The following is a 15,639-nucleotide window of genomic DNA, read 5'->3' as shown; positions in this document are numbered from 1 at the left end:
ATCCTGAGCAATCAAAAGTGAAGGAAGTTGATAAGGGGAACCAATGAAAAAGCCATGTTTGGCAAGGCTGTAGACAGGAAAAAGTTGTGTTTGTGGTGGGTTTTAAGCACATAGACCAAGTGCCAAAAATGTCAAAATTTTGAGAAAAATACAAAAAAAAAAAAAAAAAAAAAAAAAAAAAAAAAAAAAAAAAAAAGATTGGAAAGCTTTTAGTCCATCCTCTTGCTCCCAGCTGGGCTAATTGCAAAATTGGTTCAGGCTGTTCAGGGCGTTGTCCAGTTGAGCATCAAAAATCTCCAGGGATGGAGATCTCACCACCTTTCTGAGTCCTGTGCCAGTGCTGCACGAGCTTTAGGATGATTTTTTTCCCCTTCATATGCAGTGAGAGTTTCCTTTCTTGCAGATCTTAGTTTATGAAAGATGGCCATGATCAGCGCATATGTTTTTTAATTAGGAAAATAGGATGCTATTTCCATAGCCTCTCAGGAGGACAGAACAGTTTCCTCCCAGAGAATAACAGAAAATCCCCTAGCTTATACATAATTAACGACCTGAGGACTATTTAACTGTAGTTTTCTTAAAAAATGCATATGCCATTTGCAAGCATCTACAAAATAGCTAAGATTTTGGCTACAGTCTGAACAGATGTGTCAAGACCAAGCAGCGACCAGCGGGTGCTGTGGACCTGCGAAATCCCACAACCATTATTCATCTTCCTTTCTGGGCATTTCAGATATGACACTTTCATAAACAAGCCCAAAGAACCACATCTAAACAAAAGTCCTGTAAGACAACAACAGGTTAGAAAAATCAAGTTTTGGCACCCAGATTTGAACATCAGATTGGAAGAAAACCTCAAGCTCCACAGTCTGGCTCCAGTACCAGCCAGTGTTTGCATTAATAACTGGGAAGTGGAGCAAACCTACATGGCTCTTCAGAGTCCAGTATTTCTGGAGAGTATCTCCACGTTGTTTGCCGAAAGGGTGAGAGATGAGGCCAGAAGCACTTTGGAAGGCAGGGGTAGAATTTAGGAAGGTCTTGAATACTTACAACAACAATAGGAGAAAAGACATTGCAGACCCATGAGCTCCACCAACCAGTGGAGAACATGAAGGTGGGAAACACCTTCCAATTAAGAAGCTCTGTTCCTCCAGAAAAGAGAAAGAGGAGAGACAGAATTCAAAAACTGAACATCCTTCACAGCGACAGGCTCAACAAACTTCAAGGAATAGCAGGTAGGAGAACACGAGGGGAAACCTGGGAGAAGAAAAGTTAAGGAAAGCTGGTAAGTCCCTACAGACACTAATATAGAATCATCTCTGTGCAAAGTGTTAAGTTTAGTAGATGCACTGTGATTATAACACAGTGAAGTTGTAGGCATTCAAGGTCTCGCTCAGCCTGAAATCACTTCTGGGAAAATAATGAAAATGCTGATGCAATTCAAATCATAAAGAATTAAAAGAGCAGGAGTATAATTAACACCAGTCAACATACTTCTACAGGAAACAGGTCTTGTCAAACAAATCTGATTTCATTCTTCACTGAGATTACAAGTTTGATTGGTAAGAGTAACCATGTACATGCAAGAGGCTTTCTAACTGCTGAAATCAGAAGGCGTGACGGCAGCACAGGGAGGCAAAGCCAACTGTGCCAGCGCTAGTCCAGTCATTGCTTGGTCTTACATAGCAGCAGTACTTCATATTGCAGAGAACACGTTAAAGGGATTAAGAGCTGATTAGCTGGCAGGTTTCAAGTAATAGTTCTCAGGGTTGCTAGGCCCCATGGATCTTAGTGGAATCTGCAGGAACCAGCCCAGATTCATTTTCATCTCGCTCTTAGCATGCTGGAGCATGATGAAAGAAATCAATGTTCAGCTGAAATACCTAATACTCTGCCAGACTCACAGAGCATCCTCAGGTAAAGGATGTGGTACTCATTTCCCCTGGCAATAGCTGTATGAAAAAATAAGGCTTTTACTTTAATTATAGTTGTTAATTTTCAACGGAGAGCAATGGCAGCGAAGGGCCTCGGAAGACAAGCCAGATCATCCTAAAACAGCCATCCTTGGCAGGTAAACTGAATTGCCCTCCCTAGGATCCCACGTAAGGGTGGGGGGGGGCCTTGCTAAGGGCTTGCATTGGAAAGTCAGTTTTTGTTCTGGTGATCAAATCGACCAAATCATCTTCAAAAGAAACCCGAGATGGGGGAGTAGGAGAAGGGAAGCACCAATCCTTAAAACAATTCAATCTACATTGAGAAAAGCACTGGAAAAACTGGACTCCTTCAGTGAATACCCCTTGGGTGAATGCTGGGGCAGTTCAGGAGATGTAAGCATCAGCCAGGAAGAAACTCCAAATGGTCCAAACAACCCTGTGACAGTGAACCAGGTGAGAGCCCTGAAGCATGGCTCTTCCCTGGAAGCTACCGCTTCCAGCCCTACTCTGACACACCAAGAGAGAAGCTATTCCTATCTGACGGATGTTCACTGTGTGTAAAATGACAGGATGGCTTAATCCTGTTCCAAGTGGGCAGGTGTCCACACCACCAAAGTGCTGTCACAACTGGGGCCCTTGTTGGGAGTGTGACTGATTAGGGCTAAGTACAATTGAACTCCGTCTTCTTTAACATGTAGGGGTTTGTCTCTGGAGCTGCCCTGTGTAACTACTCCATGCTGGAGCATGACCCACGTCTGACTCATCTATCCTGATGTGCTATGGGTAAAGCATACCCAGAAAAGTTGACCCAGGGCAGACCAGGGCTGCCTACCCAGAATGTTTCTTAGTCATAAGGACAACATATTACATAGGAGATGCCTATGAATTTGTTCTTCCTTCCTCTCCATTGCTCAGACAGCAGGAGTGTGACCACAATTTGAAAAAGAGGGTTTCCCTTTCCCATGAGAGATGACCATTGTCCCATAGAGGTGCATCTAGGCGCTCTCTGTTCCATAGGTGAGCAGCCCCAGCACACAGTTGACTAGTTCACAGACCGGGTTCTGACTCGTCAAGGATGCAACAACAGGGACAAACACCGTCAGGTGCAACCGGTGTTTCTCCATTACCTGCCACATGGCTCCAAAAATGATGAACAACAAAAATTAAAGCATCCCCAAAAATGTCTGACAAATGATGAATGACAGGGGCCTTTCCAAAGCAGGATGTAACACTAAGGTGAACAAAGTACACCATGGCTAGAAAGAGACCACTGGCTGCCCAGCATGAATTTTAGGATTATCACGAGCTTTTGGGAACTTGTCTAGGTTGACATGAGCTACAGCAGAGACAAGACGCATCTGAGGTGTGTTGGAAATGGGAAGGGAAATTCTCAGGCCCTTGTCCACCCCAAGGTTAGGCAGTACTCTCCAGCACTCCAGCAAGCAGTAAATCCATACCGAAAAATCTCTTCGCAATGGGGAGGGAGCAGCTGCTGTTGTCAATGCATCCTGCGGTTGTCACCGCTGCCTTGTACCCCCTGCCTCCCCAGCCAGATCTACTGACATTCAACACCACTTCTGCCAAGTCAGTCCACAGTTGGGTTCCCCTGACTAATGCAAGCAGAAAAGCCATCCTTTGGGGGCTCCTTTAAAGCAGCATCCCCCACCCCCTAAGCCTTAGTCGATGCAAATGCATTAAGAGCAAAGGACCTCACAGCCAACAGAAGAATTCTTGGGCTTGATGGACTGTTTATAGAGTCTTTTATAGGAAGGATGGGTAACCTAATCCCAACTACAACATTTTTTATGCTGCTCTATGACAGTTCAGCTGTGATTAAACTGTTGGCACAGTCCCATGGCACATAAAACCGTGGAGTCCAGCAAGTCTCATCCCCATCAGAGCCCTGCAAATGCATGCAGCGAAACTATTCCAAGCATTAAAGACCACCAGGCCCTGCTGCAGGATCAGTGACACGGCTGCTCCTGCAAGACCTGCTGTGGGATCTGCCTGTCATCACCACTCACACCTCCAGCGTTTTGTTTTGTTTTGTTTTGTTTTTTAATCTTAAAAGACCGATGCAAAAGTGACATGGTGACTGCCGTACCGAATTCTAGTGAACATTCACCCTTGGTGCAGCCCAGACCAACAGAGCAAAGAATGACCTCTCCTCGAGGATTGTTTTGGGGTCCTAGAAGCAGGATGCAGGCACCTCCGCCAGGACTGAGCAAGCAGGAGAAGCAACTGTGCTTCCAGAAAGTGTCCTCAGAAGCGCCCCTCAGCCTTCAATGTCCCTCTGCCAGGATGAACAAGACCCTCCATCACTCTCCTACAGCACTGGATAAATTTCATACCAAAAATTTTTGGGAGGCTGAAGTGCTTCATTTTGAGCCAATCTCATGTTAAACTGAGATGATTTGAGCTGTGTGTACTCCTTGTCTCTAACAAGTTGCCCCTCTGCTGAGCAGAGTCTATCCAGGAGCCTAGCTTCTGAGGAGAAAAGACATCCAGAACACCTCCAAATAGCCCGGGCAGACAGAGAGGCAATCCAAGTGGCCAAGAAACCATGTCCGTTTAGCAAAATCCAACCCCAGGATACTCTAATGTGGTTGTCTGAGGGGAAAATAAAAATCAGGGAATGGAGACTGGAAGAATGGGTGCTTCCAACACTGCCCATGTCTGCCACAGAGTCACAGTGGCTGACGATGCCCTAGTATCTCTCTTTGCCCTGTTTGGCACCCTGAAACTTCTGCCATTTGACGTGTACATGTCCTTGAAAGGTACATGTCTTGCAAGATCTGCCAGATCAAGTACAGCAGTCCCTCGAGCACTTCTTAACAACATCCCATGTTACACAGCTGGACGTATCTCCCAAGAACAACTCTGCAGGGCTCTGGGTACACAAGGACATTACAATTTTAAGTCAGCAGGAGAAGCGTTTCTGTACAGAGCTCTCCAGCAATGCAGGGCCTCAGCTCCACCACCAAGATCTCCTGAAGTCACAGGAAAACATTTGCCAGACATTTCTAAAGTCACCCATTGAAACAAGGAGAGTTTACAGAAGCCAGGCCCCAAAGCCCTCGCTGGAGAACCAGGCTTGCAAAGCCAAGTGAAACCCCCCCACACAGACCCTACAGCTTACCTGGAAACAGGGAAAGAACAGGAAGCTGAGGCAGGCCACGCATATCCCTTGACTCACCCCTCTCTGCCCTAATATATTAAAAGAAAAGGTCAAACATGACCTTGAGCCTTTCACACTTCCTCGGGGACACAGGGTTTTGAGGAGGAGGACCACAGCTGATCTAACGACCGCAGGACACCGTATCACTAGGGACTACCTCAGTGGAACTTGTGGGTGGGAATTGGGGAAAGCAGAATGTACAGGATCCAGCAGGCACTGAGCCAAAGTCTTCAGGCAGTTTGAACATTATGTTTGTTTTATTTTATTGTTATAGCATTGTTACAGAATTGGAATAGAACAAAGACTTTTTTTTTTTTTTAATTTGTCTGTCAGCTTGATTGCAACCATGATACCCAACTAAGGCTCACTCACGTGATGCATCACCTCCTTCAGGACGACCAAACACCTATATCAGGTGTTATATACCAGTTCTGCTCCCTAAGTTCGCATTAACCCACTGCCGTGCAAGGTGGCCTTCAAAGTTAAAGCTCTGGAATGTGCAAAGCGTGCAAATGGCATCAAAAACAACCATCACACTGATTTGAAACCCTTCTTCTGCATCAAAGTAACCAAATAAAAGACATCATCATCTCAGGAGCCCTGCCTAGAATACCCCCAGCCATAACAGCCAGAGAAGGGATGTGTCCCTCAGTGCACAGTTGGACTCTCTATTTAATGTGGGATGGGACTTTGCCAGCAGTTTTATTTTAGCTGTGTGCAAGCCTACAGCACATTCCTCTAGTCAAAGGGAGGAGGTCCTGGAGTGTTTTCGGATGCTATCACCTGATCCCATTCACATTTGTGTGGTTTCTCCCCTCCGCCACGCACACAAGTGGGGATGCATAAACTCTATGAGGAGCCGCCTATGCACTGACAGGAGCCCAGACCCCAAGATTTACCGCGTGCACAAAGATTCGGGTTTTGACAGAAATCCAACCAGTGCACTCAACTCTGCAGATAAAGATGAGAGATGACAATGGACTACCTATTGGCTGCAAAGCGCTGTGTTGCACTGTGCAGGATACAGCCTGTACAGGATCCCGCAGCCTGGTACTGTCAAAGATACCCCAGACAAGGAAGCAGGAATGCCTGATGACAGGGGGGAAAGATGGGAAGAGAAAGACAGCAGCAGGAAAGAGAGCATTCAGACATCTGGAGCTGTCTGTCCTCCTTGACCCTACACACCCAGATCCAGATGTGGCCAAGGGCAAGGCACATCTGGACACCCTGGAGCACCAAAGGGAGGGGAGTAGTGGGCCGAGCTGACCATGCCTCTCAGGAGTCCTGGCATATTGCCGTGGGATGGGGATAGACTGGGCACACCGTTGCAACCTGATGATCCCTGCTGGTTCTCCTTCTCCCACAGCTGGGGTTTTCAGGCTGACAGCATGCCCAGGAGGCCCACAGCATGGGCCAAGCCTCTCTCAGAGCCTCCAGCCACTGAGCAGCGCAAGGCCAGTGGACAACACACCCAGAGTTGACCTCTTTAGGAGACCCAAGAGATGGAGCAAACCCCAGTTTCTCCCTTCTCCCCGAGCAGCCCACACACCGTGGACCTCCCAAACACACATTAAAATGCCAGGTCAGCTTTCCATCGGCTCAGCACCCACAAGCGAGAGCTCAGGTCTTATTTAGGCCACCCAAATTACAGGGCGAGAACTTGAGGGTGACCTGCTTCACTTCCTCCGGCATGAGGCCATGTGGGCAGCTCCTTGCCACCCCATCTGGCACACCACAAAGATGCACATGCTCCATCGTTCTCTCCCTGATGCCTGTCGTTTCTTAAAGATACCACCCCCAAACCTACCGCAGCCCCCCCCCAGTGTCCCCCATACCTCCCTTTCTTTCCAGACGTGCAGTGCAAAATGCAAGCCATGCACACACCCCAGCCTTTCCTTACACGAACACCACCAAAGAAATGTAAAGAAACAGGGAATACTGAAGCAGTACTGCAGGACCAAGCCCAGTAAGGGTGTCCATCACCCTCCTACCGCCCTCAGCCCTGCAGGTAAGCAGGGACAGGCTTCTGCAGCACCGACAGATGAAAGAGAACGCTGACAACTAGCTGTAACCTTCAGCTTCTGGTATCTCTCCATCTGCCATCCCCACGCACACGCACTGGCCCCATGAGCTCTGTCACACCACGATGGGCCCCAGTGCTAAGCTCACAAGGACCCCAGTGTGGACTCACTCCTTACTCGGGCTTGCCTGCACCTCCTGTCTTTCCTGTGCTTCAAAGAGGACCAGTGAAGCCTACAAGACCTACCCAGCCACCGCTCGAGCCAAGGAAGAGCCTCGGCCAGCTCCCAGCGGGACGCAAGGGCGGCGTTGGCCCCAGAAGCAGAGACGCAGACGACAAATGGGAGCAGCTGCCAGCACATTCAGCATTTCCAGAGGACCTGAGTTTATCAAAAGCTGTCGCTTTGCAGCCAGAACAGGTGTCAGTCACAGCTAAATTTCACGGCAGCTCTTCGGTCGGGAAGTCCAGGGTTTGACATCAGACAGACAGACACGCAGACGTCGTTAGCAACGCTTCCTTCGCCGCGTGCCCTCCGAGGACCAGAGCGGACGGGCTGGATGCGACGAGAAAGACCGGCTCTGCCAAAGCTGCGGAGACAGGCAGGCAGCGAGCAGGACCGCCGCGCTGGCCTCGTCCCACCTGCGGACTCGCTAGCTGCCTGCTGCCTGCAGATTTATGACGGGAGCGACACAGAGCAGACCCGGCGCTGCCTGCTCGACACTCCCCGCTAGCCAGACACCAACCCCTACTAGTGCTGCCAACATCCTAATTAGCACCTTTCCCGTGCCTGCCCTGCTCCCGACTGCTCTGCATCTGGCCGAGGACACGGCTCGGGACTCGCTTTGAGGTTCCCCGACGGCAGAGCAGAAGAGCGCGGCGAGTCCTAGAGGCTCTCAGCACCCCTTCCCCTCCGAGCAGCTGGCACAGCCCGCTCCTCGAACCCATGCCGGTGCCCCTGCTGCTCTGCTACGTGTCTGCCGTCATGGGATTTCCACACGGCATCAAAAACACTTCTCTGCCGATCCTTTGCAAGGCTCCGAAGCAGCGTGGGCGAGCACCGTGGACGGGAGATGTCCAGGAGGGTCTCAGATACACCGGGGCTATGTGCAAGCTGGGTAAAGCAGAAGGCTTTGCCCTCATTTCTGCAGGGATGGGGCAGCTTCAAGCTCTGCCTTTCCCACCGCGGCGCGGCGCGCGGCTCGAAGGGCGCCCCGCGAGCAGCCCCGATGCCAGCGGGGACCCTGCCGCAGAGAGGCGCCGCGGGAAACGCTTCCCCCAAATTAACCCTCTGCAGCCCGGCCGGCCGCCTCCGCCTCCTCCCCGCAGGCGAGGCGCCCCAGCCGGCGCGGACGCCTTGTTTTATTCCATCCGCTCTGCCCTCGGTTCACCCGGTTCTCCTGCTCGCTTTGTCCCCCGATACCAGACAGGCCTAAAAAGCAAAACAAGGCAAAGATTTATTAAGTGAGGCTCATGGTAAAGGTTTCCGAGCTACAGTTGCGGAGCCTGGAAACAGGATTACAAGGCAAAGCAAATCATAAAACGCGCCTGTAACCTCTACACAACGAGACGTGACCCCTTACGTGTTCCAGCCTTTCTCACACCCAAGCATGTGGTGTGCACAGGCTGGGGAGATTGGCGGGCCAGCTCTCAGGCTCGCACTACCGTACGAACCTCTCGCCTGCTGCACCGGGGCTTCTTCCAGCGCCTGGTGCTTCGTTTTAGGTTCCCCTCTGCTGCGCCCGTCTAGTTAAGGTGGCTCCATCCAGATCGTCCCAGCGTACCCACCACGCCGTGCACCCAAAGCGTGAAACACCTGCACACGTAGTTGTCAATGCAGAGTGCTCTTAGCTGTTATTAAAGGTCACAAATGGCTTCTTCGGATATGTCTTAGGAACAGACAGCAGATATAGCAGGAAAGCATCATTGCAAGGATGCAAGGAGCAAGCCATCCTCCGTGGCCAGACTGATGAGTCACATCACCCCTACCCAACACAGCCCATCACATAGCTCAGATGCTGGCCACAAATGCCAGGCACATTTTTCAAGCAGTGAACTCGCACCTTGCCCAAGCCAAGCTCAGCCTTGGGCTCCCAAGTATGAAGCTGCGTTACTCGTACCAGCCACCTTGTCTCCTGCACCGCCAGGGCTCTGGTGGCCCTTACTTGGGAACCAGGACCTTCTCACGCTTTGGGAGCCAGGGCAAGACTTCCCATGGCTGAGGGCTCGTTCCAGCCTGCTGCTGGGCAGCCGGGTCTCGGATGAGCCTGGGCAATGGCGAGCGGATAACCTCGGGATGTGGTTTGCACGCCAATGCGCTGCCGTCCAGGGGACTCCGGGCTTGGAACAGAGGGAAACTGAGCCCTCGGCAGGCAGCTCGACAGCCTCCCCCTTGGTCCCCCTCCTCTCCCATCCCGCAGGCTCCAGCAGGCGGCCGCGAGCTGCCCAGGAGCCCGGCCGCGGAGCTCATTGTTCCCTTTGTCTGGCCTTTTTAGCACGAGCCCACGCGGCTTAAGACGTCCCCTCCGCCTCGGGGACGTTCACACGCTCGGCCGCCCTCGGTCCACTCCGCTCCCCTGCCCGCGGTGGAAGCGTTTCTGCCCTCCCCGCACGCCCTAAGCCCAAATTAAACTAATACCCCGGGCCAAGGTGAACTGGTCCTCTCCTCCAAACCCCAGCTGCTCCCAGGACGTGAGCGCAGGCAGGTCCTGCCAGATCCCACCCGAAGGTTTTCTCCCTCTCCTTTCCCCTTTGCTCTCCGTCATGGGGTGACGGGAGCCCCCCCCCACACTTAGCTGTCGGAGTGGCAAGCACTGCCCCAAAAGTCAAGCTGAGACTGGAGAGCTGTGGGAGCCAGCCCTGACCACACAAGGGAAGCCACCAGCAGAGCCAGGAGAGGACTCCTGGCCCAGCTCTGCTCCCTCGCCGCTGTGGAGGACCTTCAACATCATATCCATCATATGAGACCGAGCCAAAGGTGCTCCTGACTCTCGTCCCACCTTCAGCAGTAGCACCAGTGGATGCTCAGGAGAGAGGACACCTTTCCTCGAGGGAATCCTACAGCTGGGACGAGCACAGAGCTTTCTGCAGTCAACCAGCTAAGGGCTTCGTGATGTGGACTTTGGACTCGGCAGCCGCTCGGGGGCTTCGCCCTGATCCCTTTTTTAACCCCCTCCTACCGCTGCCCTCCACCGAGTCGGGCAGCGCAGACTCTGTGCAACGGTCTACGGCGCAACGGCAGGCTCCGCACCGTCGCTTGCTCGTTTAAAACCGCCGCTCGAGAGCCCGAGAACGAGCGAAAGAATGGAAAATAATGAATTGCCAGCCCTTCGCCACCTGCGCCTTCGCACCTCCTGCGCTCTCACCCACCTCTGTTGCACCCCCGAGCCGCATCTTTTCTAAAGACCTCGAGTCCGTGCATCTCGCCTGTACAGCCATCCTCATCCTCCTTTCCCAGCCTTTTCCAGTTCTGAGCTGGTGCTTTCAAAGAGCTATCCACAATGACTTTAAGATCTCTTTCTTAAAATGCTAATAAGTAACTTAAAGACTGCCACTGTGCATGCATGGATTTAGGGTAATTTTTTCCATGTGAATCCCTTTCCATTCATCACTGACTACATTTAATCTGCCACTTTATAGCCCGGTTATCCAGTGTCATGAGATCTTTCTGCAATATTTTAAAGACAACTGTTGTTTTTATTATCCTGAATAATTTAGTATAATTTGCAAACTCTCTTGCCTTAAAGTTCCCACCCTTTGCTAGCACATTTATAAATATGTTGCACAGCACAAGCCCCACGCTGACCTCCAGCCATTGGGAAAACTGACTCTTTGTTTCCCCTTCTTTAAGCAGATTTTAATCCATAAGAGAGTCCTTCCTCTAAAATTACTGAGCTGGACTTTCCTAGATCACCCAGGGAGCAGCACTTAAAAAAAAAAAATGTGTCCCATTTGCTGCTTTCTTTTGCTCTGGTCCTGATATTCGTTTTTACTGATTTCCTCTAAAATTGAAAACGCTACCGCGGCGTATTTTTAAGTGCTGGTGCTTTTATGGATGTGATGGTCTGGCTGTAAGTAAGGCAAAGCTCGAAGGGGAAAGAATATATTTTATCAGATCAACTGATAAAGCAGCGCAAACTTTTGGAGATCACAAGCTCTTTCTTGCTGCTGCCGGCGGACAGAATGGAGCTACGTTACGGGCTCTCCTACAGCGCGGGTCTCCAACCTTGTCCCGTATCGCCTACGTCGCTCGAGACTAAATCAAGAGATTCCCCCTCTCACGGGCTCTCCAAAGAGCTGCAATTAGTCAGAGCCGCAAAAAAATGTAATTTGGGGATAACGCCCCTTGGTGACATTCACCCCGTTTGCGGGGGGAGGGGGGGGGGGGAACGCCATCGGCCATTTCAGCTGCGCTTTCCGCCCTCCCGACCCGTTTGATCTCGGGCAGGTGGTGCAAGGAATGCGGTTTTTGTCAAAAATTAACCCAGGAAACGGGCCCGGGGAGGGGAGGCGACAGCACGGCTTTATGTCGGAGTATGGCGCGCGGACGGCAGCAGAACCGATCTGAAATCGAGGTTTTCTGCTCCACGCCTCATTCCAATTTGTTTAAAAATTTGTTTTCAGCCCGGACTCAGCTCATTTTCAGCTCAGGAATCCAAATATTTTGGTCTGGATCAGCTTCTCCTACGGGTTGTTCCCCCCCCCCCCACTGCCACGGCTTTCCGAATTGCGCGCGCGTGTGTGCACAAAAGGCCGGACCTACAGCTCCAACGCTGCCCCGGTGGCCCTTGGCCACGGCTCTCCAGAACATGCTTGGGCTCCTCGGGGTAATCACACAGCTCTCGCGGTCCTGACACATCCTGAGCCCACGGGATGCCCTGAGCACCCGGCAGCCGCCGTCTGCCTGGAGCTCAGCTAGGTCTCAAAGCCACCGACCCACCGAGACCCGTAACCCTAGGGAGACCTCCGAAGTCTTCTCCTGCTGAGGCCACCGAGAAGCAGCGATAATGCTGGCTAAAACGAGACTCGAGTCCAGATCTGTGTTAACTGGTAGCCTGCTGCAGTGGACATGAGCTTGCAGAAGGCTGGGGAAGGGCTCAGCAACGGGTCCCATGACCATGTCACCTCCTGGGCCACGTATGTACAAGAGGAGAGACCCTATTTTAGCATTAAAATATATCTTAATATACATAATATATAATAAACTGTTATGTAGAGATACATAATATAAAATACATGATACATATCATGCACATTTTATTATTTATTATGCAGGAACAAGCAAGTCCTCTCTCCAGCCTGCTCCAAGAACAGAGATGGACGCGAGCACGGGCAGAAGGATGCCCATCAACCCCAGCGTAAGACGGCAAGGGGTTCCCACACCCGGCCTAACGCTCTGCTCTCCGCACAGGAATAAGCATCCAGCACAACCCTCTCCAGGTGAGGATCACCCATCTAACCACGGCGCGACGGGCACCAGCGAGCCCAAGCTTTGGGCGGGCGCACGAGGCCTTCAGTGCCTCCAGGGCCTTTGCTCCGTGGGGCTAGCCGTACCTCCGCAGATACAAGGGCCATCTCGTTTCTCCCTTTGCATTTTTTGGCACAGCGTTGGCTTTCCTCCAGCCCTTGGGAAGTCTGCCAGCATTGCAAGGTTTACGAAAAGTTAACTCCAAGGGGGTGAGGAGCGCCTTCGATTTTTTTTTTTTTCACCCCAGCACACAAAGTTAGCCAGGCTGTCGATTTTAAAACACACAACTTCCACTCTTAGTCCCCCCGCTAACATATTTCAGAGGTATCGATGTTACGGATCGTGCACGCGGCATCGGCGAGCGCGAATACAAAGAGGAGCCGCTAGTGACAGCAGCACCGTTACCAACTAGCGTGGGATCCAGATCCCTCCTAGGACTCCTTTGTTCTTAACTTTCTTTTTTAAAAAAAAAAACACGCACACTCACACCAAAAAAAAAAAAAAAAACACCCAACTTTCCTTCTTGCGTGCCTGAACTTTCTCAGCTGCAGCTCTGTTACCTTGCAATTGCCTTCGCAACTGCGTGCAATTCTTAACCTCTGCTTTCTGTACGTTGTCATCCACCTCCCTGTTTTCCCCACTGATTTATGTTTTACGTTCTTTTCACATTTCCTTTCAACTGAGCCGTTTTTAACCGAAAACGGTCTCTCCTTCCAAGCCCGAGACACGCGTTCGGCTGCCCGGCAAGCAATCAACTTCCAATTCTCGGGCACGTTCCTGTTTATATTCCCTTCCCTATCGGCTTTGTTGCTAATTACGGTTTGTTAAATGCAAGTGAACATATAGCGCACGGAGAAATATAAAGCACATAGATAAATAAACGCCGCGCCGGCGCGCCCCGACCGAGACCGTATTCTCGCTGCGCTGTCGACCGCGGATCCCAAAGCACTTTTTGTCGCCTTCATTAACAAAACCTCGCGGCTCCCTTGGGAAAGACACTTGTATAATTTTACGCCTTATAATTAGGAAAACTGAGGCACGGAGGAGATGAGGGAAATTACCAGTGTTATGGAAAAGCTCCGGAGCAGAGCTGGAAACGGGACTCCCGAGGCAGGTTCCCTGGGAAGATAGAGCACAGGGGTTTTTTTTGTTTTTTTTTTTTTTTGTTTTTTTCCTGAATGAGCCTGAAGCCTCCCCGTTTTGGCCCTGGATATACGGCAGGGATTTGTCTGATGGCGGCACGGAGAGGGCCCATCTCCCTCCGTGCTTTCTGCCCGCTCTCTGGAGCCGGGAGCGGAGCTGCCGAGGAGGTGGCCGGCGGCGGTGAAGGGAGGAATCGTATTCCCCAGCCTCGGCGTTCCCCATCGCCGGCGCGGGCCCGGCTGGCCGAGCCCGGATGCCGCTGTCAAGCGTCAACGGTGCCGGTGGAGCAGGCCGGCCGCCCCACGTGGACGTACGTGCTCCCACCAACACCCTCGGCGTCCCCCCTGCTCCGCTCCACCTCCGTAATTAAAACCATACCGGGATCATTTGAACAGCGTAGCCAGCTAGCGCTCGCCGCTGCGACGTAAATACTCCTATTTATGCCAAGCTCCCGTACTGTAAATATCACGACGTATAGCTGGCCAACCCATGAGTCATCTCCCAAAACTCCAACCTAATAAATGGTGCCTCTTCCACGCTCCGCATACACGCAGCCCACGCGGCTCCCAAGGGCCCACGGACGCGGCCCGTCCCCGACACCTCGCGCTCGGCCTCGGCCCGACCCGGCCGGCGCCTTCCCAGGGCGCCCAGGCAGCGGGCACGGCCGAGACGGGCCCGGGCGCGGGAACGTGGGCGGCCGCTCGCCTAGACGGGGAGCCCACTGCTCCGGGCGCCTTCCCCGCGCGAACCACTCGCTTTTGCCCGTCTCGGCTCCGTGACGCCCGAGCTCCGCCGCGGGCATCCGGCCGGGAAAGCCCCACGGCGAGCGGCCCTCAGCTCTGGGATGCTGGCAGGGCCTCGCTCGACAGGCGGCCCCGAAGCCTCACGGCGCCGGGAAGCGGGCGCCCGTGTATCTCCGGAGCAGAGGCTCCCCGGTACCCGGCGAGGCACCCGGGGACTCGCTGCAGGGTGGGGGGCCAGGCTGCCGGCTTGGCTCACCCAGTCGGGCCGAGGGGCTGGCGGAGGAGAAAGCCGAGCCGGAGGGTCTGAGCGAAGCGGCGGGGAAGACGGCGGAGGAAGGGGGGGACACACCGGCCTCCGCGGGCAGCACCTCCACCTGGGGCAGCACTTCCTTCCCCCAAACTTCCAGCGCTGCAGAGGAGGGGGGTGCGGCGGCGGCGGGGGGGGGGGGCAGTGTGCCACCCCCCTGCTGCCCCCCAAAATAAAATAAATAATAATAAATTAAAATATATGGATATGGGGAGGGGGGCTCCTTCTGCCCCAGGAGGCCCCCGCCCGCTCCCCAGCTTACCTTCCACGGCGGCGAGCAGCGGCAGGAGGGCGAGGGGCAGGCAGCAGAGCCACAGCGGCCCCATGGTGCGCGCCGGGCCGAGCATCAGAGACGGCGCGGCCGGCGCTCCATGGAGGCGGCGGCGGGGAGCAGCAGCGGCGGCGGCGGAGCGCAGAGCCCGAGCCCCTCGCTGGGGCCGCCGCCGGCGCGGGCACGGCCGCGGGCACGGAGCGCACCGCCGGCCCCCCGCGCCGCCGCGGCCGCCGCCGCCGCCGCCGCCGCCGCCGCCGCCGCGGCCGGGCCGAGCCACCGGCGCCGCCCGCGCGGGGGAAGCGCCCGGCGCCGCCCCCGCCGCCCCCCCGGGGCCGCGGCGGCGGCGGCGGCGGCAGCGGGCGGCGGGCGGCGGGCGGCGGCGGCGCGGCGGCGGCGCGGGGGGCCGGCGGGGGGGCGGCGGCGGCGCGGGGGGGCGGCGGGCGGCGCGGCGGGCGGCGGCTCCCCCTGCCCGCCGATGGTTTCTCCCGGAGCTGTCGATCATCCAGAGAAAGCCGTGATTTCAGCCCAAATCTTCCTCTCGGGTTTTACTGAGCGCTGCGGCGGCGGCTCTTCCGC

At 53.8% G+C, this 15,639-nt stretch overlaps 1 protein-coding gene across 6 annotated transcripts in view; it reads right to left on the bottom strand.

The window, feature by feature from the left end:
* Positions 1-15,150, bottom strand: part of EPHB2 (EPH receptor B2) — a 121,570-nt gene extending 106,420 nt beyond the window's left edge. For all 6 annotated transcript variants that reach the window (XM_062593638.1, XM_062593642.1, XM_062593640.1 and 3 more), the window contains exon 1: positions 15,052-15,150. In XM_062593638.1, the coding sequence (XP_062449622.1) occupies positions 15,052-15,136 (85 nt within the window). In that variant the 5' untranslated portion in view covers positions 15,137-15,150. The remainder of the gene's footprint in view (positions 1-15,051) is intronic.
* Between the last annotated feature and the right edge of the window lie 489 nt (positions 15,151-15,639).

This window comes from Rhea pennata, chromosome 22, assembly GCF_028389875.1.
Source record: "Rhea pennata isolate bPtePen1 chromosome 22, bPtePen1.pri, whole genome shotgun sequence".
In the NCBI taxonomy this organism is placed as follows: Eukaryota; Metazoa; Chordata; class Aves; order Rheiformes; family Rheidae; genus Rhea; species Rhea pennata.
The sequence above is the reverse complement of the archived record's forward strand: the minus strand, read 5'-3'. Positions and strand labels throughout refer to the sequence as shown.